At 41.1% G+C, this 26,627-nt stretch overlaps 3 protein-coding genes and 1 long non-coding RNA gene across 6 annotated transcripts; 2 read left to right on the top strand and 2 right to left on the bottom strand.

The window, feature by feature from the left end:
• Window positions 1-394: 394 nt before the first annotated feature.
• Window positions 395-10,457, bottom strand: LOC130139098 (homeobox-DDT domain protein RLT3-like). Of its 2 annotated transcripts, none has more exons than XM_056315345.1 (18): window positions 10,228-10,457; window positions 9,878-9,990; window positions 9,313-9,654; window positions 8,584-8,639; window positions 8,271-8,507; window positions 8,075-8,137; window positions 7,781-7,997; window positions 7,592-7,689; window positions 6,992-7,078; window positions 6,737-6,868; window positions 4,993-5,133; window positions 4,413-4,535; window positions 3,869-4,321; window positions 2,869-3,288; window positions 2,136-2,753; window positions 1,341-1,445; window positions 991-1,218; window positions 395-890 (listed from the first exon to the last, which is right to left on the bottom strand). In XM_056315345.1, the coding sequence occupies exons 2-17, from the start codon at window positions 9,933-9,935 to the stop codon at window positions 1,012-1,014; spliced, it is 3,357 nt and encodes a 1,118-aa protein (XP_056171320.1). In that variant the 5' UTR covers window positions 9,936-9,990; window positions 10,228-10,457; the 3' UTR covers window positions 395-890; window positions 991-1,011. The 2 variants fall into 2 exon arrangements, with proteins under 2 accessions (XP_056171320.1, XP_056171319.1); XM_056315344.1 differs by having other exon boundaries at window positions 9,878-9,992; window positions 10,268-10,457.
• Window positions 10,458-11,331: 874 nt separating this feature from the next.
• LOC130139058 (uncharacterized) lies at window positions 11,332-12,125 on the top strand. Its single transcript, XR_008817310.1, has 2 exons — window positions 11,332-11,720; window positions 11,795-12,125. It is a non-coding gene; the product is annotated as an uncharacterized LOC130139058 (long non-coding RNA).
• Window positions 12,126-13,271: 1,146 nt separating this feature from the next.
• Window positions 13,272-23,281, bottom strand: LOC115688896 (homeobox-DDT domain protein RLT3). Of its 2 annotated transcripts, none has more exons than XM_056315254.1 (18): window positions 23,103-23,281; window positions 22,753-22,865; window positions 22,188-22,529; window positions 21,459-21,514; window positions 21,146-21,382; window positions 20,950-21,012; window positions 20,656-20,872; window positions 20,467-20,564; window positions 19,867-19,953; window positions 19,612-19,743; window positions 17,870-18,010; window positions 17,290-17,412; window positions 16,746-17,198; window positions 15,746-16,156; window positions 15,013-15,630; window positions 14,218-14,322; window positions 13,868-14,095; window positions 13,272-13,767 (listed from the first exon to the last, which is right to left on the bottom strand). In XM_056315254.1, exons 2-17 carry the CDS (start codon window positions 22,808-22,810, stop codon window positions 13,889-13,891), a joined length of 3,348 nt encoding a protein of 1,115 aa, XP_056171229.1. In that variant the 5' UTR covers window positions 22,811-22,865; window positions 23,103-23,281; the 3' UTR covers window positions 13,272-13,767; window positions 13,868-13,888. The 2 variants fall into 2 exon arrangements, with proteins under 2 accessions (XP_056171229.1, XP_030470703.2); XM_030614843.2 differs by having other exon boundaries at window positions 15,746-16,165; window positions 23,103-23,277.
• A 1,631-nt stretch (window positions 23,282-24,912) lies between these two features.
• On the top strand, window positions 24,913-26,583 carry LOC115688901 (photosystem I chlorophyll a/b-binding protein 3-1, chloroplastic). The gene is made up of 3 exons (XM_030614853.2): window positions 24,913-25,152; window positions 25,378-25,439; window positions 25,719-26,583. Exons 1-3 carry the CDS (start codon window positions 25,015-25,017, stop codon window positions 26,332-26,334), a joined length of 816 nt encoding a protein of 271 aa, XP_030470713.1. The 5' UTR covers window positions 24,913-25,014; the 3' UTR covers window positions 26,335-26,583.
• Window positions 26,584-26,627: the final 44 nt, after the last annotated feature.

The following is a 26,627-nucleotide window of genomic DNA, read 5'->3' as shown; positions in this document are numbered from 1 at the left end:
GTCAGATAAAAGGAAATCTCTTTGGCGACCCATCTCAAGATCATATCCCGACGGAGGACATATTCCTTTTGGTTCTCCAAGTCTGAATTCGTCCAACCCATTATTCTAAAACAGAAACGTAAATCTCGACATGCCGACTGTCCCGCACATCAGACTCACCCTTCTTCTGGAGATAACTACCAGTGTCAGCAGGAATAAATGCTTATCCTTCAAAAGAATTCAGGGACCACGGCCGAAGGTAAATAGAGTGCAACAGACCCCAAATGCCATTAAAGCAGAATGGAACATCTGGCCCCAACAAAAGTAATACAAGAGAAGAATCTGAACAGAAACAAAGAATAGGCTACCTACCATGTAACGAAAATGAAACTAAATGTGTGCTTCTTTGACAGTCTGCTGCATAACCCTTTAAAATTTTATTTCATTGGCCTAGTCAAACAATTTACATCGGACAAAACTTCATTTCTCCAATAAAGATTCGCCGGAGAAGGCCGTGCACTATTTCTTTCTTTTTTTTCCAGAAATGAGGAGCAAAGGTAGTGTTGCCAAAAGGCGCAGGCCACTGGTATAGTGACTATTCCCAGAGCTCAAACTTTTCAAAAGCCTCGTGCTTTACAACATCATTCAGTAACAAATGGTTCCCTCAGAATGCCTCCATAACATAAATGGATGTAAAAAAGTGCTTTCTTATGCTGCCCTCCCGCTCCTATCTGGTGCCCTAGCAACATCCTGCGGTACGAATTATTCAGATCTTCTGCTCTTTCCATAAGTAATGGCACAATCCTCCCTGGACCTTGGTGAAAATATGCAATCTTCGAGTACCTCACATTCAACACTCCTTGCTAGATCAAGAGTAGGAATGCTCACCTCTTTGTGCCAAACGTCACCGCCTATTGAGTAGTAGAGGTCAATTACAATTTACACCATAAATAAGACTATTGAGAACACAGCTCCGATATACAAAGAAATGCATCGACAAGAGAATGATACCTTTACGACAAATCCAACTAACTAATGATTCTTATTAGACCGTAAAGTTTCCAAGTACGGAGCTACTAGCATATCCATTTTGACCAACCAGAGCGCAACTGCAGATGTAGTATGAGGAAGAGTAGGAAAATATGCAACTATTTCTTCCCCAGATAAATTGTAACCAGGCACAGTGTCGCATCGGCGCAACCAATCCCTATTAATGGCGCTGACAAAATCTGCGAGGACCTGGAAGATCATAAAAATAAATAGGCATGTAAATTAGATTTTGAACAATCTTAGACGGATGAGGCAAACAAACTTTTAAAACCAACCCATATAAGGTTTCCAATAGATACACCAAATTAAACCTGCAAAAGCTCTGCCAAAGAGGAGGTTCGTCTGAGTCTCTTTACCCAAAGCCTGTGGGCAGACTTGGTCCAAGCACCAATAAGTGCATCTTTAGGCATAGCTGACTGCAATAACATGGAAATTCCCATTTAGTCAGCTATGTGGGAATATAATAGCATAAAACATACTCTCTCAAGGGGTCCAAGTAGATAACACCTCAACCATAGAGTCAATCAGCTTTACAAACGACCTTCCTCTGGTCTTTAATTGGTCAACAGGAGAGAAGTGATGAAACAGAAGCACTGCCTACTCTAGGAACATACTGCGTTTCCGTCTTATCCGTGTATAGAGTAACAATCACAAACAATTTGTCCACCATGGAAAGACCAAACCACTAGAAGGTACCAATCTTAAGAATCAGCCAGAAATATTAACTTATTCAATCCAATACGTAAAAGACACCGACCAAACATAGGCAAAAGTATCAGAAGCAGCTCATTCAAACACGCTGGACTAGTGCTTTTGTTGTCTTTCTGATAATTCCCAGGCAGAATATAATGGTGCCTCCAGAAAGCAACCTTTTCTTTGCTTGACTATCTATCCACCATCTAACTTTTTGATTTTCAACAAACCCAGATGCACACCAAACTATGGTTGACAATATAACAAGCAGAAATATCACACATTCAAAGCATTTTGCAATTATACACTAGAAGCATCTATCCATATAGACAACAAGAATTCAAGGCAGTCTCTAGAGTAAAAACACGTGGGCTGCAGTGGAAATGTCAAACAAACTCAACATAACTACTCACCTCTATAGCATGAATTGCAGCTTTCAGAGACTGCAACTGTGATGATAGAACTCTGTGCTTTGGGAACGTATCAGTCTCCTCCTTTTCCCTACAAGTGGCTGCATGGATTGCATATCTTTCTTCCAAATCAAAATCCAGCTCAAACGTTGTGTGGCAAATCTTACAGTGTTTCTCATCTCGCCAATACAAATCATGACATCTCTCACATCTATTAAGTGAATCATGATAAGATTTTCTTCTATGCCTTACAGCATTCAGTGCTAAGTAGAAAAAATTCCACATCCATGAATCAAATGCTTTGAGGCGGCTCCAACTTTGCTTTAGTTCCTCCCCCTTTGTTCCAACTTCAATGGTTATAGCACCAGATGAAGGAAAAGAATCTCCACTTGTAATCAGGCTTGTGCCATTGTCTACATCAGAAATAGGAGAAGAACTTTCTTCCCTGACAGAATCAAGCTCAGTCATATCAGATAGGATCCACGATCTACCATCAGCTTGACTCACCATACAGCTTGACATTGCTTGGAAGATAAAAGCCTTCCGTTTCTCCAAAGATTCAATAAGAAGTGCTTCCCGAGCACCCCTATCATCTAAAACCGACAATAAGGAGCAGAAAGCCTGCGTCATGTATAACCAAAACAAATTGATGAAGAAGAATTCAGTCATAAAGTTCAAGCTACGGGACAATAACAAGAAACTATATTTAACACAAAAAGACAAGCACCGAACTCACCTCTTTGGTATCGATGATCTCCCAGTGCCCATCTTCAGAAGACTCGAAATAAACACTCCTATGTCCCGGATCACAAGAATTGCACGGACCCAGGAAAAGCCAGTACCTATTGTACCGACGATCTGATCCCAGATACACAGATTGCATTGCGTGTGGATAATCAACTATTTCCACATCTTTTGCTTCTGTTGATTTGCCAGAAGATATCTGCTTAACATGCGATTTTGACAGTAATGCTGAAGAATCGATGGGTTGAATCTCCGCTGATGAATTAAGGCCATGCCTTTGTTCATGATGCACCCAGGATGACCCTAACAAGTTTTGCTGATTTGATGATGTTCTCTTGATTTTTGCTCCAGAACCAGTATAGATGGAGCTCGGAACAGTTTCGGTGCATACTTGTGATGAATTCTGCTCAGGCTAAAAAGTAAACAGTAAGCACCTCTACCAAACAACAAAGACACTACAAAATCAAACAATCCATGAGTACAGTATCAACTTGATGCAACCTAAAATGGCATCTGAACCGCAAATAGAATCTTCCTCAAGATCCACCTATCCAGCATCAACTTGATGCTGCCTAATGGCATCAAGAAAAAATTTGCATTTCTTCAAGGACAAAGATAAATCAGATTATCAAGGATTTACATTAGAAAAAAGAAAAAGTATTGTGGTCTTATATGGAACTTGCAATAGCAAGTACTTGTAGGCCACATGGCTCTAATGCTTAAGAGAATTCTCGTGCTCAAAGGGCACAAATGCAGGAATTGACCTGAAATGGAAAATGTCCTAAGAAAGAGAAGCTTTAATTTGACAAATTATGATTTTGTTGTATAAAATTTATTTGAATTTAAATTTGAAATGATCTTTAATCTTGACTAACAAAGATTGAGCAAAACAAAGAAATCTTCTTGGGAATTACCAAAACTAACGGACAACTAGGTATGAAAAGAGGCATAGAAGCAAACAAATAGATGAAAAACCATGGATCACGAGATACCTCCATAAGAATGGTGGATCCGGCACGAACAAGATCAATCAAGGCCACTAAAGCATTCAACTTTTCTTCAATACTTAAGTCGGAATATTCACCTTCCATCAGTCCTAACAACCATACTTCTCCAGGATGGCTCTCATCAATCTCTGTATCTACTATTACCATGCTATTTTTACTTTTGTGACTATTTGCACGCTTGAATTTTCTAACAGTAAGATCTCCTGAGTCACACTCAGTATCATCACCACTGCTACACGTATCATCATCGAGATTCTCAACACTTCCAGAGTCATCTGTATCAGACTGAAGATGCTCAGCATCCTTTGAGGCAAAGTTTATCCGTAGACGATAGGTGGAAGATGAGATCTTTTCAAACAAAGTAATATCACTTGAAAGCATGGAGCTTATAGCATTTTCCAGTTCCTCCCTATTGCTGGAGATGTTCAATCCCATAACCTTTTTTGACAAAGAAACCATCAATATAAGTGCAATATACAAGGTGGCTTTTCACCTTTATGAATTGCAAACTCCATTCATATAAAATTACCTGTGAAGCCCTTGCCATTTCAGAAACTTTCAGGCCATTATTACCTTGCTCTGACAAAAGCCTAAATAACTCTCCCTTCAAAGTTCCAGGACGCATCCCATACTTCATCATAAGGCTCATTTCCTAGAGAACCGATTGAAAAGGTGTCATATATAACAATATTGTCATCCATGAACACTATGAAACAATGGAACAAAAGATTCACCTGTCCTTAATGTGGAAGTTAAGTTTGAAATGAGTTCTAATTGGTACTGTCAAATCATTTCCTATCAGCTTTTACCTTTCTAAACCACTTTGTCATAATTTCATTTCTCAGAGGATAATTCAAAAGATTCACCTGTCCTTAATGTGGAAGTTAAGTTTGAGCCATGTCACTCGATTTTGGAGATCTATAGCAGGAACTTTTGGCATGATTCAATCTCTGTTATGCTAACTAGTTTTTCTACACTTTTGCCTTTCTCTACTTCACTCCTAATTTCTAAAACTCTCACAAAATCAATCTGACGAAAATTTGAGGAAAGTAAACTAATGAGAAGTGATAACCATTTGAAAGGAGTAGAAATGCTTAGAATGAGTATACCTCGCTAACAGCTTCTCTGTGTGATGCACCTTTCTTTGATCCAAAACCTGCTGCAACCAATACTTGACGAAGTATTTCCGGCCATGTCAATGGGTTCAAGGACTTTTTCCAGAAATCGACAATGATATCTTGGCTCTCAACCTACATGGTGCCATCATAAGTGCAAAGTTTACTATTTCCTCCCCACAATCCATCAAGAGGAAAAAGAGGAATCAACCATAACGAGTAATTTTATTAACCAGCAAAGTGATTCTCACGCAAAGGAACAAAAGTGAGAAATTAATCAGAATGATATCTCATAGAACTTTCACATCTCCATGGTGAAGAGCAATATGTCTAAAGATGACATTCGTCAAGCATTCAATAAAATGATGAGATCTCAAAGGCAACACTGTAGACGGAAACTTTTCAAGACTCTACACATGTTTCTATAGACTTCCACAAAAAGCTCTCCATTAATTTTCTCCCTCCAACAATACATCCTTAGGAAAATGTAGTACATCTCACATTGACGTCAGCTTCAAACTTTTGAATAATGTCCGGTGTGAGACAAAAAATGGTCAAAGTGAAAATCAACATGATGCTCAGCAGCATCTCAGTTCCTTTCCACCGAAACGGGTAAATTTGCGAATCATTTTTCATACCATATTGTAAGTTGGAGAAAGCCAAAAGCACAAACTAGAAACAGGGGGAATAGACTCTAGGCCTTTTTTCGCTAAATGTAGTTGCCACGTGGATCCTTCTATGCTATAGCACTATCCCTAATAAATATCCTCCTTAGGTTCCTATTGTTAAGATGCTTGCTAGTGGCATCTACTTATATTTCTTACATCTCACTGGTTTTGTCATGAACACTTAGCTAAAAAGTCGTACCTTCTCATTAAAGAATCTTTGATGTAGTCATTTTTGTCCTAGAGATACGACCTGAAATGAGTCTTGCTTGTCTCATCCTTGAGCTGGGAAAGATCAATACAATCCCATACATATTCAAGGAATAATGACACAAATGGTCCCTGAACTTTAGCCAAATGTGCAATATGGTCCCTGAACTTTAGCCAAATGTGCAATATGGTCCATGAGCTTTTAATTTGCTCAATGTGGCCCTTGAACTTTAGCCCAATATGCAATGTGGTCCCTAAAATTTCGATATGTTCAATGTAGTCCTTGGACTTTTGGTACATGCTCAACTTAGTCCCTGAATTATATTAAAATTTTCAATGTTGTCCTTCCATTAATTTAAGTTCGGGAACAATATTAAACATTTCGTATAGTCTAGGAACTCAATTGAATATGTACCAAAAGTTCAGGGACCACATTGAACAAATCGAAAGTTCAGGGACCACTTTGCACATTAATTACAGTTCATGGACCACATTGAACATTGGGCCAAAGTTTAGGGACCATTTGTGTCATTGTCCCTATATTCAATTTATTCCCAATTTCATTGAATACTCACCCATCCATTAAAGTATCTCATATGGCTAAATCATCTTAAGCGCAACGGACCATTTCTTCTTTATGTTTTCAGCATAGTAGTGCAAGCTAACCAATAGCCTCGGTCCTCGCTATGTGGTTTATGTGCTTACCATGTCATTTCATTTGTGTTCATTCTTAGGGGAATGGAAGCATTGAGAAAGCACTAAACTGTAAAGGGTTGGTTCTGTACTGTAACAGGGCAAAAAAATAAAAACCAAGTACTTTCCTACTGGTACTTGTCATAGACATTCCGAAAATTGTGACTCACCGAGTGTAGTAATGCCAATAACTTGCAAGATTTGCTCAAGTGATGAAAGGACCCCCTCGTAAGCTCCGTTTCAACGTCAAAGAGAAGAAGCTTCAAGAGGGCCACATGAATCTTTCCAAGTAACAAGGAATCCTTGAACAAAATATACAAACAAATCAAAATGGACAAATGTCAGCAACACTGATGAACAGCAAAAGTTAAGCAGATAAGCAGGAATTTTGCTAAACAGCAACAACAGTAGGAATAGAAGATTACCTTGTCATGAAATGCTTGAGCAAACTCATCAAGAGTAAAAGAGTTGATATCAAGCATTGCAGCAAAAGTATAAAGAAAGTGGATGGCCTGCAAAGACACAAATCATAAAGATGAATTTCTTCTTCTTTTTAATCCAGAAACTGAGCAATCTACAGTCTAGTCAAAGAACTTCAGTATGTCGTGACTTCTCAATTACACGTGTAATAGGTAAATGAGACACAATGTCAATCTACCACACAAAAATTGCCATTCAGAGAAGCGTCGATTCTGGGAAGAAATCACCTTAGAGTCCACAATAAAGAAGCCAAAACCTTTTCTTATACAAATAAAGATAACATATTTACAAGGAGAAAATGAAGTACACTTCCCAGCATACAGTGAGCATATAAAATTTAGTACGAGTGTAGGCCCTATTGGATGCAAGCAGTGATTAAGGATTGTATGACGTTCCTGTCTGACAAGGTTTTGCAAAATTAAGTTCTCCAGCTTACTTATCAAGAGTTCTTAATGATTTCTAGGAACTATTTCCTTGATAGGTAATAACTCATCCATTCACAGAAAATGAAAAGAAAAAAACATCAATCAAGAACTTTTATGTACCTTAAAGAGTTTCTTGACCATCTCCAAAGAATCCCAAGGCTGCATACAGAAGGGCTGCTTCATCTTTACAGATATTGGAGGAAACTTTGCTAAAACATCTGGAAACACCAAAACCGAACGTAACTTTGATGTACATTGTAACTCAGACAGAAATAACTGAAATACTGGATAATGAGGTAAAAAACTCACCTTTACAGAGGGAACAACCATGTGATCCATTGGAAGCAAAATGATCTGAACAGCAGAGAGGTTTCGGCCCTGCTTGTAACTCTCTCATCTCCATTTCTTCATCATCCACTAGCATTGTAAATTTATCAAGGAGTTCTTGGGTAATTCCCCCTTCCAAAGCAAGGTCGCATTTTTCCTTGCGGGTTCCCTTCGGGATTGAATTCTGATTTAACAGTTTCTGGATGAAAATAGCACCGTTAGAAGTGTACTACGGTTGCAGAACTCAGCACCATTACAATTCATAACCCAGTTCACCTCTTTCTTCCTCATCAAAGGCTTCTTTTTTATTGATGACTTCTCCTTTAACTTCCTCTGTATCTGAAAGACACCTCAAAGTAAGAATACTTTTTCCTCACAGTGTCCACTACCTCAATAATATGACAAAAAAAGATGAAAGGTATAATCCAAAATTAAATATTCAATAATACAGTATGTATATTGGATAACTTGCCATTGCAAGCGTTTGTTGACGCTTGATTTTGCTTTGACATGTCTTCTTTTTTAATTTAGAAGTTGACAAGTGTGATATAGCACCAGCTCCTCTATCAATATCCACACCAGTAGGGAAATGTCCACCGTCAGGATTGGTTGCTCGCCAAGTTGTCATCAAGCCCTTGCCAATGCCATGTCTTTTCACTGGACCACTATTAAAGCCATCCTGGCCATCTATGATTTCTCCATTAGATACCTAAAATATGGATATCAAACTTTAAACCCTCACAGAAGTTTTTATTAAATCACCAACTAGAGTTTACTAGAGATACCTTTTTCTGGTTTGGTTCTCTGTGAATCTGTTCACAAGAAAGTTTATTTTGGGAGCCTAAACATCAAATAAGAGTGTGAATCAATCCAGATATAGAATGACTCATGTAGCTAAAGGGCAAAATATGTGAGGCCAGAAACACAAAAGAGAAAGTATAGCGAAAAATAGCTGCAATATGTAAGTATTTTATAGCTAAATACAACAGATTCATTAAGAAAGAACTATAGGATCCACATCTGACACCGGGGTAATAACGTATAACAGCAAAGTAATATATTAAAAGCACCATTCTCTGCTAATCCATATTATTTCAGAAGCAAAAGAAATCAAAATCTCCACTTTACCATTGCCACCATTGCAATTTGGTTTTGAAAAGACGACAAAAGAAAGCCAAAAAATTGTTTGCTTTACTGATTATGCGCCGTCTAGCGCAATTAGTCAGCCAAGGAATTGATAACATAACGCCCAACAACTGAAAGCAGAGACTAAGCTTTACATTGGTCAGATTCTCTACCAAGCAAAACAATAGGAGCAAAAGCTGCTCCCAAATGATTGGTGTGGAAAAACAAACAACACTATAGGAGGATTGTTAACAATAAAATCCCGAGGAAGCGAGATAAATAAAGATTGTAGTGCATCCAATAAGTAAAACCTAAAAAAGAATTAACACTTGACAGATTCCTTAAGAAATAATGTGAACAAATTTTTTTTTTCCAACAACCAGCTTTACCGTGCAAAAACGCCCCTGTAGGAAGAGAATCGAATTCTACACCGAGAACCGGACCATCCTTGCGGAACACTTTCTTCAGAATGTAATCAGGACTGAACAACATATCCTGCAGACAAATGGGCTTTTCCCTTCTCTTAGCATTAGTAGAGGCTAGATGTCCACAAGTCGAAGGCAACGACTCAGCTGACTGTGCACTATCTTGAGCAGAAATACTGAAGGGTACTTCGCCGTTCCTCTTGCGTCGCTTCCTCTTCTCCATGAACCATCCCTGCACTTGCTTGAATGTCAATCCTAATGATGCAGCATAACCTTTCATAGCCTTTTGCGTCGGGTACTCGTCCTCTGGAATAAAGAACATAACCTTAATGAATGCAGCGGCAGCAACAACCGTAGAGTAATATTTCTAGAAATCGTACAGTGAGGGGATTCCACAATCCCTCTGGGAGGATTTGATAAAACCCTCGAGGCAGCTGGAGGCAGCTGTTCGCCGCATTTACGGGAAACCGTGGAAATGACGAGAACAGCTACCAAAGACAGACACGCGCGAGAAACGAAAGCGGCGCACCTGAGTAGAATTTCTCCAGCGATTGAAGCTGAAGCGGAGTTTTCCTCTTCAGCTCCATAGTTCCCTCGGAATATGCACAATTCTCAAGCCGAACCGATCGGACTCTCCATCATCTGGCGACGCCAAACAAAAAGGAAGGAACAAAAAAGAGAAAAAAAAAACTCAGAAGCTATAATCATCAGCAAAACCTCTCCCTCCCTCGTCCCCTTTCCACACTGCGACGAGCCTCCGTACACCGAAGTAGCGGCGATTCGCGCATCGGAAACCGCATTGCGCCGCTCAATGCCCCGCGGCCGTCGCTCCGGCGGGGTCAAATTCGCATGCAGGAGGAGAAGAAGAGATAAACGCACCTCGGCGTCACCACCGGCATCGCCACCGGCCACCGGCCACCGGCGTCGGCAACCAGCGAGGGAGTGTCGGCTCCGGCGGCGACTCGTCCCTTCCGCCTCCGAGCGAGCTCGGTCGCAATGGCTCCCGCTTCCGCTTCGGCTCACCGAGCTGGGAGAGCAGTTCTGCGGGAGAAGCAGGGCGAAGGACGATGATGATGGAGGGAGTGAGGGAGAGAGGTTGCGAGCGTGCAGAGGTAGGGTTTTAGGTTTTATCTATTATTGTTTTTTTTTTTTTGCCTTTTTATCATTTCGCTGAGGGTTTTTCCTCTCGTCGCTCTCTCTCTCTCCGAAAATATCTTTCTCTTTGTTTTTCTCTCTCTAAAAGTGAAGGGTTTACCGTGTATCCCGCGCCACGTCATCGGCTTCGGCGCGCCATTTTCTTGGCCCCGCGCGCGCGCGTGCGTGGGTGCGGGCCGGGCGAAGGAAGAGCCGCTGACGACTGTCGGCGTCGGCGGCGGCGGCGGCGGCTGGGGCTCGTTGGTTGGGCCGATCCAGTGGCCCAGTGGGTTTGACGACGCTCTGTTCGTTCTGGGCCCTTCGTAGGGAGAAGCCCAGCCCATTTAACATTGTAGATTTGGAAAGGAGAGGAAACTGAAAAGTCGGCCTCTCCAGCACTAGGGATGGCGAAGATGAGAAACGACAAAAAATAAAATAAAATCTAACAAAATCCAGGAGCTATCAAGAGCTTGAAAACCCGGGATTGGCCCGACTGAACCGGCCCTCGCTCAAGTTCCAGTCAAACTGGGCAGAACCTCGAGACATGTCTTTTGAATTTTGATTTTCGGGTTTGTTCAGGCTACTACCAGCTAGCCATCGGCAAAAATAAGCTTAAGGGCGAAGTGAAGCATAAAGGATATGCAAGATGCGTGGACGAAAAGGGAGGACAACGGGAGTCGATGAAGTTGTGGTAAAAATAAATTTCGAATTTAGTAATTCGATTCATTCCATTAATAGATTAAGGGAAAACGACACAAACGATCTATAAATTTTGGCCCAATAAGCATCAGGATCCCTAAAATTTTTAATTGTAGAGAAAACTTTAAGTTTAATTACCAGTCTAAAAACATGGTTGATCCAGAGGAAATTTCCGCTGCTAAAAAACCCAGAAGAAAGGCATTGGCAATTGAAAATGCCAATTTTTTACTTCCACAGATCTTAATGATATTACTGCTTGTGCTGAATGCTGTAAATGATTATAATCTGCAGTAACTGAAAACTGGTTATTGTTCGTTGTAAAAGTTCTGTTATTTGTCCTCAGAAATCATTGATGTAAAATGTAAAATATGAGCTTGCTTAAAATTGCTTTGGATCATCTTATGAGTGGACAACATGGTATTGAATTATGACTGGAGCTTTCTTTTGATCTTTCAAAGAGGGCAAGCAAAGGGAAGCGGCAACTTAAAATTGATCTCGCACCATATCACCTCTAGGAGGACCTCGAGGCTTCTCAAAGGGTATGTCAATCTCAAAGTCTTAACTGTAGAAGTTTTCCTCTTGGGTGTTGATTGAGCACTTTGATGTGATTTAGAATCTCTCAGATAAAACAACAATTCAATAATTGGCATTCCTTTTTCCAAATCCTATGTGGGAAATAGACTTGCGGCTCTTCCTAGATTTTTCTTAACGGCTTAGGTGCCTCGAAGCGATCAAGTAAGTTCAGGTGATCAGGTGGAATGTCCGTTATGGTGGCTCAAATAAATAATCATGCAACGTGATGCTGTTCTTTCGAATTGTCTTCTGGCATTTTCTCCGCCCGGTTAATCACCAATGTTTTGTATCTCCGTGTTATTCCTAAATGTTGTTTTATTGATTGTAATCGTTTTATTATTGATGAGAGAAACCAAAGTTGCTTTGGCTAAGTAGAGAGTTTTGTTGCTGTCTCGTGGTCTTTCCAAGCGAACTCGTCCACAGTGCAAAATGGACTGATGAAATTGAAAAGGAAATCTCCAGGATGGACACGCTGATCTATACCTGTGACTGTTTTCTCTGTGATTTGCGTCAGCAGTCGTGGTTCTGTACTTTGCTACTGGCTTAGGGAAAACTTAGTTGAGAATTAAGCACAGCCTTATTGAAGTTCGGACGTTGGAGTGTTTGGCACAGCCTAGGAAAATACAAGGAAGAGCTGGGAAGTTCGGTATCTTTTGGTACATTGGTACTGGTAGTTATGATTGCATGAATGCCAGCTTACAAGGCGATGGGAGTATATCGGAACAATGGACGAGCCCCAGTGGACTAACGTCGGCCCATGAACGAAAATGTAGGCCTTGCTTTTCGAGCTCGGGTGAAACCCCGACGTTCGGTGCGAAATGGGTCGCCTAAGTCTACATACAACTGAAAGTAATTCTTACCAAATTAGTTGGACCTGGCTGCTTTGTCCAAACACCCTCCTTGAATAGGAAAGACTCCCAACTGCATTCTGCTCAAATATGGTTAGGGGAGTGGCCACGGAGAACTTGCGGAATGACAACCTGCAAACATTCGATGCAATTACTTTTTTACCTCTGGAGGATCTGGGGTCTGTAGCAAGTCCCCTAAGATTTTACCTCTGTTCTTCCAGTTTCAATCTCTGTTAATGCTTGAAGACCGTTAGACAGTCGAAGATTACAGCGAAGTCAGATAAAAGGGAATCTCTTTGGCGACCCATCTCAAGATCGTATCCCGACGGAGGACATATTCCTTTTGGTTCTCCAAGTCTGAATTCGTCCAACCCATTATTCTAAAACAGAAACGTAAATCTCGACATGCCGACTGCCCCGCACATCAGACTCACCCTTCTTCTGGAGATAACTACCAGTGTCAGCAGGAATAAATGCTTATCCTTCAAAAGAATTCAGGGACCACGGCCGAAGGTAAATAGAGTGCAACAGACCCCAAATGCCATTAAAGCAGAATAGAACATCTGGCCCCAACAAAAGTAATACAAGAGAAGAATCTGAACAGAAACAAAGAATAGGCTACCTACCATGTAACGAAAATGAAACTAAATGTGTGCTTCTTTGACAGTCTGCTGCATAACCCTTTAAAATTTTATTTCATTGGCCTAGTCAAACAATTTACATCGGACAAAACTTCATTTCTCCAATAAAGATTCGCCGGAGAAGGCCGTGCACTATTTCTTTCTTTTTTTTCCAGAAATGAGGAGCAAAGGTAGTGTTGCCAAAAGGCGCAGGCCACTGGTATAGTGACTATTCCCAGAGCTCAAACTTTTCAAAAGCCTCGTGCTTTACAACATCATTCAGTAACAAATGGTTCCCTCAGAATGCCTCCATAACATAAATGGATGTAAAAAAGTGCTTTCTTATGCTGCCCTCCCGCTCCTATCTGGTGCCCTAGCAACATCCCGCGGTACGAATTATTCGGATCTTCTGCTCTTTCCATAAGTAATGGCACAATCCTCCCTGGACCTTGGTGAAAATATGCAATCTTCGAGTACCTCACATTCAACACTCCTTGCTAGATCAAGAGTAGGAATGCTCACCTCTTTGTGCCAAACGTCACCGCCTATTGAGTAGTAGAGGTCAATTACAATTTACACCATAAATAAGACTATTGAGAACACAGCTCCGATATACAAAGAAATGCATCGACAAGAGAATGATACCTTTACGACAAATCCAACTAACTAATGATTCTTATTAGACCGTAAAGTTTCCAAGTACGGAGCTACTAGCATATCCATTTTGACCAACCAGAGCGCAACTGCAGATGTAGTATGAGGAAGAGTAGGAAAATATGCAACTATTTCTTCCCCAGATAAATTGTAACCAGGCACAGTGTCGCATCGGCGCAACCAATCCCTATTAATGGCGCTGACAAAATCTGCGAGGACCTGGAAGATCATAAAAATAAATAGGCATGTAAATTAGATTTTGAACAATCTTAGACGGATGAGGCAAACAAACTTTTAAAACCAACCCATATAAGGTTTCCAATAGATACACTAAATTAAACCTGCAAAAGCTCTGCCAAAGAGGAGGTTCGTCTGAGTCTCTTTACCCAAAGCCTGTGGGCAGACTTGGTCCAAGCACCAATAAGTGCATCTTTAGGCATTGCTGACTGCAATAACATGGAAATTCCCATTTAGTCAGCTATGTGGGAATATAATAGCATAAAACATACTCTCTCAAGGGGTCCAAGTAGATAACACCTCAACCATAGAGTCAATCAGCTTTACAAACGACCTTCCTCTGGTCTTTAATTGGTCAACAGGAGAGAAGTGATGAAACAGAAGCACTGCCTACTCTAGGAACATACTGCGTTTCCGTCTTATCCGTGTATAGAGTAACAATCACAAACAATTTGTCCACCATGGAAAGACCAAACCACTAGAAGGTACCAATCTTAAGAATCAGCCAGAAATATTAACTTATTCAATCCAATACGTAAAAGACACCGACCAAACATAGGCAAAAGTATCAGAAGCAGCTCATTCAAACACGCTGGACTAGTGCTTTCGTTGTCTTTCTGATAATTCCCAGGCAGAATATAATGGTGCCTCCAGAAAGTAACCTTTTCTTTGCTTGACTATCTATCCACCATCTAACTTTTTGATTTTCAACAAACCCAGATGCACACCAAACTATGGTTGACAATATAACAAGCAGAAATATCACACATTCAAAGCATTTTGCAATTATACACTAGAAGCATCTATCCATATAGACAACAAGAATTCAAGGCAGTCTCTAGAGTAAAAACACGTGGGCTGCAGTGGAAATGTCAAACAAACTCAACATAACTACTCACCTCTATAGCATGAATTGCAGCTTTCAGAGACTGCAACTGTGATGATAGAACTCTGTGCTTTGGGAACGTATCAGTCTCCTCCTTTTCCCTACAAGTGGCTGCATGGATTGCATATCTTTCTTCCAAATCAAAATCCAGCTCAAACGTTGTGTGGCAAATCTTACAGTGTTTCTCATCTCGCCAATACAAATCATGACATCTCTCACATCTATTAAGTGAATCATGATAAGATTTTCTTCTATGCCTTACAGCATTCAGTGCTAAGTAGAAAAAATTCCACATCCATGAATCAAATGCTTTGAGGCGGCTCCAACTTTGCTTTAGTTCCTCCCCCTTTGTTCCAACTTCAATGGTTATAGCACCAGATGAAGGAAAAGAATCTCCACTTGTAATCAGGCTTGTGCCATTGTCCACATCAGAAATAGGAGAAGAACTTTCTTCCCTGACAGAATCAAGCTCAGTCATATCAGATAGGATCCACGATCTACCATCAGCTTGACTCACCATACAGCTTGACATTGCTTGGAAGATAAAAGCCTTCCGTTTCTCCAAAGATTCAATAAGAAGTGCTTCCCGAGCACCCCTATCATCTAAAACCGACAATAAGGAGCAGAAAGCCTGCGTCATGTATAACCAAAACAAATTGATGAAGAAGAATTCAGTCATAAAGTTCAAGCTACGGGACAATAACAAGAAACTATATTTAACACAAAAAGACAAGCACCGAACTCACCTCTTTGGTATCGATGATCTCCCAGTGCCCATCTTCAGAAGACTCGAAATAAACACTCCTATGTCCCGGATCACAAGAATTGCACGGACCCAGGAAAAGCCAGTACCTATTGTACCGACGATCTGATCCCAGATACACAGATTGCATTGCGTGTGGATAATCAACTATTTCCACATCTTTTGCTTCTGTTGATTTGCCAGAAGATATCTGCTTAACATGCGATTTTGACAGTAATGCTGAAGAATCGATGGGTTGAATCTCCGCTGATGAATTAAGGCCATGCCTTTGTTCATGATGCACCCAGGATGACCCTAACAAGTTTTGCTGATTTGATGATGTTCTCTTGATTTTTGCTCCAGAACCAGTATAGATGGAGCTCGGAACAGTTTCGGTGCATACTTGTGATGAATTCTGCTCAGGCTAAAAAGTAAACAGTAAGCACCTCTACCAAACAACAAAGACACTACAAAATCAAACAATCCATGAGTACAGTATCAACTTGATGCAACCTAAAATGGCATCTGAACCGCAAATAGAATCTTCCTCAAGATCCACCTATCCAGCATCAACTTGATGCTGCCTAATGGCATCAAGAACAAATTTGCATTTCTTCAAGGACAAAGATAAATCAGATTATCAAGGATTTACATTAGAAAAAAGAAAAAGTATTGTGGTCTTATATGGAACTTGCAATAGCAAGTACTTGTAGACCACATGACTCTAATGCTTAAGAGAATTCTCGTGCTCAAAGGGCACAAATGCAGGAATTGACCTGAAATGGAAAATGTCCTAAGAAAGAGAAGCTTTAATTTGACAAATTATGATTTTGTTGTATAAAATTTATTTGAATTTAAATTTGAAATGATCTTTAATCTTGACTAACAAAGATTGAGCAAAACAAAGAAATCTTCTTGGGAATTACCAAAACTAACGGACAACTAGGTATGAAAAGAGGCATAGAAGCAAACAAATAGATGAAAAACCATGGATCACGAGATACCTCCATAAGAATGGTGGATCCAGCACGAACAAGATCAATCAAGGCCACTAAAGCATTCAACTTTTCTTCAATACTTAAGTCGGAATATTCACCTTCCATCAGTCCTAACAACCATACTTCTCCAGGATGGCTCTCATCAATCTCTGTATCTACTATTACCATGCTATTTTTACTTTTGTGACTATTTGCACGCTTGAATTTTCTAACAGTAAGATCTCCTGAGTCACACTCAGTATCATCACCACTGCTACACGTATCATCATCGAGATTCTCAACACTTCCAGAGTCATCTGTATCAGACTGAAGATGCTCAGCATCCTTTGAGGCAAAGTTTATCCGTAGACGATAGGTGGAAGATGAGATCTTTTCAAACAAAGTAATATCACTTGAAAGCATGGAGCATATAGCGTTTTCCAGTTCCTCCCTATTGCTGGAGATGTTCAATCCCATAACCTTTTTTGACAAAGAAACCATCAATATAAGTGCAATATACAAGGTGGCTTTTCACCTTTATGAATTGCAAACTCCATTCATATAAAATTACCTGTGAAGCCCTTGCCATTTCAGAAACTTTCAGGCCATTATTACCTTGCTCTGACAAAAGCCTAAATAACTCTCCCTTCAAAGTTCCAGGACGCATCCCATACTTCATCATAAGGCTCATTTCCTAGAGAACCGATTGAAAAGGTGTCATATATAACAATATTGTCATCCATGAACACTATGAAACAATGGAACAAAAGATTCACCTGTCCTTAATGTGGAAGTTAAGTTTTAAATGAGTTCTAATTGGAACTGTCAAATCATTTCCTATCAGCTTTTACCTTTCTAAACCACTTTGTCATAATTTCATTTCTCAGAGGATAATTCAAAAGATTCACCTGTCCTTAATGTGGAAGTTAAGTTTGAGCCATGTCACTCGATTTTGGAGATCTATAGCAGGAACTTTTGGCATGATTCAATCTCTGTTATGCTAACTAGTTTTTCTACACTTTTGCCTTTCTCTACTTCACTCCTAATTTCTAAAACTCTCACAAAATCAATCTGAGGAAAATTTGAGGAAAGTAAACTAATGAGAAGTGATAACCATTTGAAAGGAGTAGAAATGCTTAGAATGAGCATACCTCGCTAACAGCTTCTCTGTGTGATGCGCCTTTCTTTGATCCAAAACCTGCTGCAACCAATACTTGACGAAGTATTTCCGGCCATGTCAATGGGTTCAAGGACTTTTTCCAGAAATCGACAATGATATCTTGGCTCTCAACCTACATGGTGCCATCATAAGTGCAAAGTTTACTATTTCCTCCCCACAATCCATCAAGAGGAAAAAGAGGAATCAACCATAACGAGTAATTTTATTAACCAGCAAAGTGATTCTCACGCAAAGGAACAAAAGTGAGAAATTAATCAGAATGATATCTCATAGAACTTTCATATCTCCATGGTGAAGAGCAATATGTCTAAAGATGACATTCGTCAAGCATTCAATAAAATGATGAGATCTCAAAGGCAACACTGTGGACGGAAACTTTTCAAGACTCTACACATGTTTCTATAGACTTCCACAAAAAGCTCTCCATTAATTTTCTCCCTCCAACAATACATACTTAGGAAAATGTAGTACATCTCACATTGACGTCAGCTTCAAACTTTTGAACAATGTCCGGTGTGAGACAAAAAATGGTCAAAGTGAAAATCAACATGATGCTCAGCAGCATCTCAGTTCCTTTCCACCGAAACGGGTAAATTTGCGAATCATTTTTCATACCATATTGTAAGTTGGAGAAAGCCAAAAGCACAAACTAGAAACAGGGGGAATAGACTCTAGGCCTTTTTTCGCTAAATGTAGTTGCCACGTGGATCCTTCTATGCTATAGCACTATCCCTAATAAATATCCTCCTTAGGTTCCTATTGTTAAGATGCTTGCTAGTGGCATCTACTTATATTTCTTACATCTCACTGGTTTTGTCATGAACACTTAGCTAAAAAGTCGTACCTTCTCATTAAAGAATCTTTGATGTAGTCATTTTTGTCCTAGATACGACCTGAAATGAGTCTTGCTTGTCTCATCCTTGAGCTGGGAAAGATCAATACAATCCCATACATATTCAAGGAATAATGACACAAATGGTCCCTGAACTTTAGCCAAATGTGCAATATGGTCCCTGAACCTTAGCCAAATGTGCAATATGGTCTATGAGCTTTTAATTTGCTCAATGTGGCCCTTGAACTTTAGCCCAATATGCAATGTGGTCCCTAAAATTTCGATATGTTCAATGTAGTCCTTGGACTTTTGGTACATGCTCAACTTAGTCCCTGAATTATATTAAAATTTTCAATGTTGTCCTTCCATTAATTTAAGTTCGGGAACAATATTAAACATTTCGTATAGTCTAGGAACTCAATTGAATATGTACCAAAAGTTCAGGGACCACATTGAACAAATCGAAAGTTCAGGGACCACTTTGCACATTAATTACAGTTCATGGACCACATTGAACATTGGGCCAAAGTTTAGGGACCATTTGTGTCATTGTCCCTATATTCAATGTATTCCCAATTTCATTGAATACTCACCCATCCATTAAAGTATCTCATATGGCTAAATCATCTTAAGCGCAACGGACCATTTCTTCTTTATGTTTTCAGCATAGTAGTGCAAGCTAACCAATAGCCTCGATCCTCGCTATGTGGTTTATGTGCTTACCCTGTCATTTCATTTGTGTTCATTCTTAGGGGAATGGAAGCATTGAGAAAGCACTAAACTGTAAAGGGTTGGTTCTGTACTGTAACAGGGCAAAAAAATAAAAACCAAGTACTTTCCTACTGGTACTTATCATAGACATTCCGAAAATTGTGACTCACCGAGTGTAGTAATGCCAATAACTTGCAAGATTTGCTCAAGTGATGAAAGGACCCCCTCGTAAGCTCCGTTTCAACGTCAAAGAGAAGAAGCTTCAAGAGGGCCACATGAATCTTTCCAAGTAACAAGGAATCCTTGAACAAAATATACAAACAAATCAAAATGGACAAATGTCAGCAACACTGATGAACAGCAAAAGTTAAGCAGATAAGCAGGAATTTTGCTAAACAGCAACAACAGTAGGAATGGAAGATTACCTTGTCATGAAATGCTTGAGCAAACTCATCAAGAGTAAAAGAGTTGATATCAAGCATTGCAGCAAAAGTATAAAGAAAGTGGATGGCCTGCAAAGACACAAATCATAAAGATGAATTTCTTCTTCTTTTTAATCCAGAAACTGAGCAATCTACAGTCTAGTCAAAGAACTTCAGTATGTCATGACTTATCAATTACACGTGTAATAGGTAAATGAGACACAATGTCAATCTACCACACAAAAATTGCCATTCAGAGAAGCGTCGATTCTGGGAAGAAATCACCTTAGAGTCCACAATAAAGAAGCCAAAACCTTTTCTTATACAAATAAAGATAACATATTTACAAGGAGAAAATGAAGTACACTTCCCAGCATACAGTGAGCATATAAAATTTAGTACGAGTGTAGGCCCTATTGGATGCAAGCAGTGATTAAGGATTGTATGACGTTCCTGTCTGACAAGGTTTTGCAAAATTAAGTTCTCCAGCTTACTTATCAAGAGTTCTTAATGATTTCTAGGAACTATTTCCTTGATAGGTAATAACTCATCCATTCACAGAAAATGAAAAGAAAAAAACATCAATCAAGAACTTTTATGTACCTTAAAGAGTTTCTTGACCATCTCCAAAGAATCCCAAGGCTGCATACAGAAGGGCTGCTTCATCTTTACAGATATTGGAGGAAACTTTGCTAAAACATCTGGAAACACCAAAACCGAATGTAACTTTGCTGTACATTGTAACTCAGACAGAAATAACTGAAATACTGGATAATGAGGTAAAAAACTCACCTTTACAGAGGGAACAACCATGTGATCCATTGGAAGTAAAATGATCTGAACAGCAGAGAGGTTTCGGCCCTGCTTGTAACTCTCTCATCTCCATTTCTTCATCATCCACTAGCATTGTAAATTTATCAAGGAGTTCTTGGGTAATTCCCCCTTCCAAAGCAAGGTCGCATTTTTCCTTGCGGGTTCCCTTCGGGATTGAATTCTGATTTAACAGTTTCTGGATGAAAATAGCATCGTTAGAAGTGTACTACAGTTGCAGAACTCAGCACCATTACAATTCATAACCCAGTTCACCTCTTTCTTCCTCATCAAAGGCTTCTTTTTTATTGATAACTTCTCCTTTAACTTCCTCTGTATCTGAAAGACACCTCAAAGTAAGACTACTTTTTCCTCACAGTGTCCACTACCTCAATAATATGACAAAAAAAGATGAAAGGTATAATCCAAAATTAAATATTCAATAATACAGTATGTATATTGGATAACTTGCCATTGCAAGCGTTTGTTGACGCTTGATTTTGCTTTGACATGTCTTCTTTTTTAATTTAGAAGTTGACAAGTGTGATATAGCACCAGCTCCTCTATCAATATCCACACCAGTAGGGAAATGTCCACCGTCAGGATTGGTTGCTCGCCAAGTTGTCATCAAGCCCTTGCCAATGCCATGTCTTTTCACTGGACCACTATTAAAGCCATCCTGGCCATCTATGATTTCTCCATTAGATACCTAAAATATGGATATCAAACTTTAAACCCTCACAGAAGTTTTTATTAAATCACCAACTAGAGTTTACTAGAGATACCTTTTTCTGGTTTGGTTCTCTGTGAATCTGTTCACAAGAAAGTTTATTTTGGGAGCCTAAACATCAAATAAGAGTGTGAATCAATCCAGATATAGAATGACTCATGTAGCTAAAGGGCAAAATATGTGAGGCCAGAAACACAAAAGAGAAAGTATAGCGAAAAATAGCTGCAATATGTAAGTATTTTATAGCTAAATACAACAGATTCATTAAGAAAGAACTATAGGATCCACATCTGACACCGGGGTAATAACGTATAACAGCAAAGTAATATATTAAAAGCACCATTCTCTGCTAATCCATATTATTTCAGAAGCAAAAGAAATCAAAATCTCCACTTTACCATTGCCACCATTGCAATTTGGTTTTGAAAAGACGACAAAAGAAAGCCAAAAAATTGTTTGCTTTACTGATTATGCGCCGTCTAGCGCAATTAGTCAGCCAAGGAATTGATAACATAACGCCCAACAACTGAAAGCAGAGACTAAGCTTTACATTGGTCAGATTCTCTACCAAGCAAAACAATAGGAGCAAAAGCTGCTCCCAAATGATTGGTGTGGAAAAACAAACAACACTATAGGAGGATTGTTAACAATAAAATCCCGAGGAAGCGAGATAAATAAAGATTGTAGTGCATCCAATAAGTAAAACCTAAAAAAGAATTAACACTTGACAGATTCCTTAAGAAATAATGTGAACAAATTTTTTTTTTCCAACAACCAGCTTTACCGTGCAAAAACGCCCCTGTAGGAAGAGAATCGAATTCTACACCGAGAACCGGACCATCCTTGCGGAACACTTTCTTCAGAATGTAATCAGGACTGAACAACATATCCTGCAGACAAATGGGCTTTTCCCTTCTCTTAGCATTAGTAGAGGCTAGATGTCCACAAGTCGAAGGCAACGACTCAGCTGACTGTGCACTATCTTGAGCAGAAATACTGAAGGGTACTTCGCCGTTCCTCTTGCGTCGCTTCCTCTTCTCCATGAACCATCCCTGCACTTGCTTGAATGTCAATCCTAATGATGCAGCATAACCTTTCATAGCCTTTTGCGTCGGGTACTCGTCCTCTGGAATAAAGAACATAACCTTAATGAATGCAGCGGCAGCAACAACCGTAGAGTAATATTTCTAGAAATCGTACAGTGAGGGGATTCCACAATCCCTCTGGGAGGATTTGATAAAACCCTCGAGGCAGCTGGAGGCAGCTGTTCGCCGCATTTACGGGAAACCGTGGAAATGACGAGAACAGCTACCAAAGACAGACACGCGCGAGAAACGAAAGCGGCGCACCTGAGTAGAATTTCTCCAGCGATTGAAGCTGAAGCGGAGTTTTCCTCTTCAGCTCCATAGTTCCCTCGGAATATGCACAATTCTCAAGCCGAACCGATCGGACTCTCCATCATCTGGCGACGCCAAACAAAAAGGAAGGAACAAAAAAAGAGAAAAAAAAACTCAGAAGCTATAATCATCAGCAAAACCTCTCCCTCCCTCGTCCCCTTTCCACACTGCGACGAGCCTCCGTACACCGAAGTAGCGGCGATTCGCGCATCGGAAACCGCATTGCGCCGCTCAATGCCCCGCGGCCGTCGCTCCGGCGGGGTCAAATTCGCATGCAGGAGGAGAAGAAGAGATAAACGCACCTCGGCGTCACCACCGGCATCGCCACCGGCCACCGGCGTCGGCAACCAGCGAGGGAGTGTCGGCTCCGGCGGCGACTCGTCCCTTCCGCCTCCGAGCGAGCTCGGTCGCAATGGCTCCCGCTTCCGCTTCAGCTCACCGAGCTGGGAGAGCAGTTCTGCGGGAGAAGCAGGGCGAAGGACGATGATGATGGAGGGAGTGAGGGAGGGAGGTTGCGAGCGTGCAGAGGTAGGGTTTTAGGTTTTATCTATTATTGTTTTTTTTTTTTTGCCTTTTTATCATTTCGCTGAGGGTTTTTCCTCTCGTCGCGCTCTCTCTCTCCGAAAATATCTTTCTCTTTGTTTTTCTCTCTCTAAAAGTGAAGGGTTTACCGTGTATCCCGCGCCACGTCATCGGCTTCGGCGCGCCATTTTCTTGGCCCCGCGCGCGCGCGTGCGTGGGTGCGGGCCGGGCGAAGGAAGAGCCGCTGACGACTGTCGGCGTCGGCGGCGGCGGCGGCGGCTGGGGCTCGTTGGTTGGGCCGATCCAGTGGCCCAGTGGGTTTGACGACGCTCTGTTCGTTCTGGGCCCTTCGTAGGGAGAAGCCCAGCCCATTTAACATTGTAGATTTGGAAAGGAGAGGAAACTGAAAAGTCGGCCTCTCCAGCACTAGGGATGGCGAAGATGAGAAACGACAAAAAATAAAATAAAATCTAACAAAATCCAGGAGCTATCAAGAGCTTGAAAACCCGGGATTGGCCCGACCGAACCGGCCCTCGCTCAAGTTCCAGTCAAACTGGGCAGAACCTCGAGACGTGTCTTTTGAATTTTGATTTTCGGGTTTGTTCAGGCTACTATCAGCTAGCCATTGGCAAAAATAAACTTAAGGGCGAAGTGAAGCATAAAGGATATGCAAGATGCGTGGACGAAAAGGGAGGACAACGGGAGTCGATGAAGTTGTGGTAAAAATAAATTTCGAATTTAGTAATTCGATTCATTCCATTAATAGATTAAGGGAAAACGACACAAACGATCTATAAATTTTGGCCCAATAAGCATTGTGATCCCTAAAATTTTTAATTTGTATTCCTAAACTTTAATTTAATGTGTAATCTAGTCCAAGAATTTTTATCTTGTTCAGTGTGGTTCTCGAACTTTCAGTCCCGAGATCATAAGAAAATATTCGATGTTGTCCTTTGACTTAAATTGATGGAACGATAACATTGGATAGTTTTATATTTTCTAGGGACTAGTTTGAATATTTACCAAAAGTTCATGAACCACGTTAAAGAAATTAAAAGTTCAAGTATTGCATTTCACGTCGGGCTAAAAGTTCGCGGATCATATTGACTAAATTAAAAATTTGGTAATTATATTGCATATTAAATTAAAGTTTATGGACTATTTTGTGTCATTATTTCATAGATAAACCCATCTTTCTACATTGCTGGAGCATACGTACGAAACATTGTTGACTCATCTCATATCTTCCTACATACTTCCATTGAAAATATATATATATATATAGAATTCGAGAGGCCGTGAAATTACCACAAAACACCAAATGCCACGTCGGACCAATCGAGTGGCCCTCGGTCCAGGAACTGCCCATCTGGAATCTGGGAACCACCCCCATATCAGCAATTGATCCTCTTATCCGAGCCGTGGCGCCACGTGGACGGTCCCCGTTGGACGGCCAGATCCCAACCTGATCTCCAAGCCATTGGCCACCTCCCCCCCGCTCGACTGGATTTTTCCGCGGCCCCACCGCCGCCCATGAGTGGTGCCCTTGCTTCGCCTCTCTCTGTATATTTCAGTTGGCCTGTGAATTGACTAAAGCCATCCTATACATTGATATCTCTCCTTTCTCTTCTCGCCATCTCCCCTGCTCGAGCTCGTCAGTTCGCCGGAGAGAACTAAGGGGAAGGGAGCAAAATGGCGGCGCAGGCCCTCGTATCGTCGTCGCTTGCCTCCTCCGTCGAGTCGGCGAGGCATCTGCTGCGGTCGAGGCCCGTCGCTTCGTCGAGGAAGGCCTCTTTCGTCGTCAGAGCTGCCTCGACTCCGCCAGTTAAGGTCCGTCTCGCTTCCTTTCACTAGAAGTACGGTCGATCCGATTGGCTATGCATTTACAAATTACCCCTGTTGGTTTGTGTTTTGAAAGGGTGTCGTGTCGACCTTGCTGACACTCGTCCTAGTTCCGTTCTGATTAAGTAAAAATGGCTTTTCCTCTACAAACTTGAGACCACAGATACTCCCAATTTTGCCGATGATGATGTGTATATTTCGTGTTCTTTTCAGGAGGGAGCAGATAGACAATTGTGGTTTGCATCCAAGCAAAGCCTTTCATACTTGGACGGAAGGTAATTCCAAGCTCCATTTATACTTGCTTTTACATGCATCTTTCTTAGTTTAACTGAAACTAGATCAGATTGTTTCTAGAAGTTTAGTCGATTGGGGAATTATTTTAGAGATGGAGGTGTTTGGTCCCCTATTAAGAGCACCAAATGAGAAATTTCTTCCAAATAGTCGAAGTTACCTTGATAAACTTCCCTCTTTTGCATGACGTGCACGATCCAATGTCTAAACATCACAGTTTTGGTCCAATTTCTCACTCGCTTTATTTCTCTTAAACGATGCAGCCTCCCTGGTGACTATGGTTTCGACCCGTTGGGTCTCTCCGACCCCGAGGGCACTGGAGGGTTCATCGAGCCCAGGTGGCTCGCCTATGGAGAGGTCTTCAACGGGCGCTGCGCCATGGTGGGTGTTATCGGAGCGCTTGCACCAGAGATTCTAGGAAAGGCAGGGTTGATCCCACCGGAAACCGCCCTCCCGTGGTTCAAGACCGGCGTGATCCCACCGGCCGGGACTTACAGCTACTGGGCCGACCCCTACACGCTCTTTGTGTTCGAGTTGGCGCTCGTGGGCTTCGCCGAGCACAGGAGGTTCCAAGACTGGTACAATCCGGGCTCAATGGGCAAACAATACTTCCTAGGGCTCGAGAAGGGCTTGGGCGGTTCCGGAGACCCGGCATATCCTGGCGGGCCATTCTTCAACCCTCTAGGGCTCGGCAAAGATGAGAAGTCGATGAAGGATATGAAGCTGAAGGAGGTGAAGAATGGGCGGTTGGCAATGTTGGCCATGTTGGGCTTCTTCATCCAAGCCCCTGTGACCGGTGTCGGGCCTTACCAAAACCTCTTGGACCACTTGGCCGACCCAGTCAACAACAACATTTTGACCAACCTCAAGTTCCATTAGGGCTTTTTAAGTACTTCTCTTCTGTGTCACCACCGCCCCCCGGTGATATTGTAATCGCATGTGAAAATATGTTAAATGAGGGATCAATGTGGAACCTTGACATGTAAAGAACTGAAAAACTGCACTTCTGAATGGCACTGCCTTGACACTTGCTCTTGCATTCAAGAGGAGATCGAGATCGAGTCGAGGTGAACTTGGTGTACCCTGTATCTAGAGAATCACATATGGAGAAAGATTGATTATTGTTCATGATGACACAGGTCATGGTTTGTTCACGGTGATTAGGACATAGT

This window comes from Syzygium oleosum, unplaced genomic scaffold (genome assembly GCF_021117445.2).
Source record: "Syzygium oleosum isolate NSW1041296 unplaced genomic scaffold, Sole_v2.1 Sole_v2.10, whole genome shotgun sequence".
NCBI classification, from domain to species: Eukaryota; Viridiplantae; Streptophyta; class Magnoliopsida; order Myrtales; family Myrtaceae; genus Syzygium; species Syzygium oleosum.
Note: the sequence above shows the minus strand (reverse complement) of the source record. Positions and strands in the feature narration are given on the sequence as shown.

What these genes read in the sequence shown, in the direction of transcription:
- LOC115688901 (XM_030614853.2), top strand. Translation starts at nt 25,015, where the DNA reads ATGGCGGCGCAGGCCCTCGTATCGTCGTCGCTTGCCTCCTCCGTCGAG. An exon ending in CCTCGACTCCGCCAGTTAAG is followed by an intron (nt 25,153 to 25,377) that starts GTCCGTCTCGCT and finishes TGTTCTTTTCAG; the next exon opens with GAGGGAGCAGATAGACAATT. An exon ending in CTTTCATACTTGGACGGAAG is followed by an intron (nt 25,440 to 25,718) that starts GTAATTCCAAGC and finishes TAAACGATGCAG; the next exon opens with CCTCCCTGGTGACTATGGTT.
- LOC130139098 (XM_056315345.1), bottom strand. Translation starts at nt 9,935, where the DNA reads ATGGAGCTGAAGAGGAAAACTCCGCTTCAGCTTCAATCGCTGGAGAAA. An exon ending in TGGTTGTTCCCTCTGTAAAG is followed by an intron (nt 7,690 to 7,780) that starts GTGAGTTTTTTA and finishes TGGTGTTTCCAG; the next exon opens with ATGTTTTAGCAAAGTTTCCT. An exon ending in GATCCACCATTCTTATGGAG is followed by an intron (nt 3,289 to 3,868) that starts GTATCTCGTGAT and finishes TTTACTTTTTAG; the next exon opens with CCTGAGCAGAATTCATCACA.
- LOC115688896 (XM_030614843.2), bottom strand. Translation starts at nt 22,810, where the DNA reads ATGGAGCTGAAGAGGAAAACTCCGCTTCAGCTTCAATCGCTGGAGAAA. An exon ending in TGGTTGTTCCCTCTGTAAAG is followed by an intron (nt 20,565 to 20,655) that starts GTGAGTTTTTTA and finishes TGGTGTTTCCAG; the next exon opens with ATGTTTTAGCAAAGTTTCCT. An exon ending in ACAGAGAAGCTGTTAGCGAG is followed by an intron (nt 17,413 to 17,869) that starts GTATGCTCATTC and finishes TCGGTTCTCTAG; the next exon opens with GAAATGAGCCTTATGATGAA.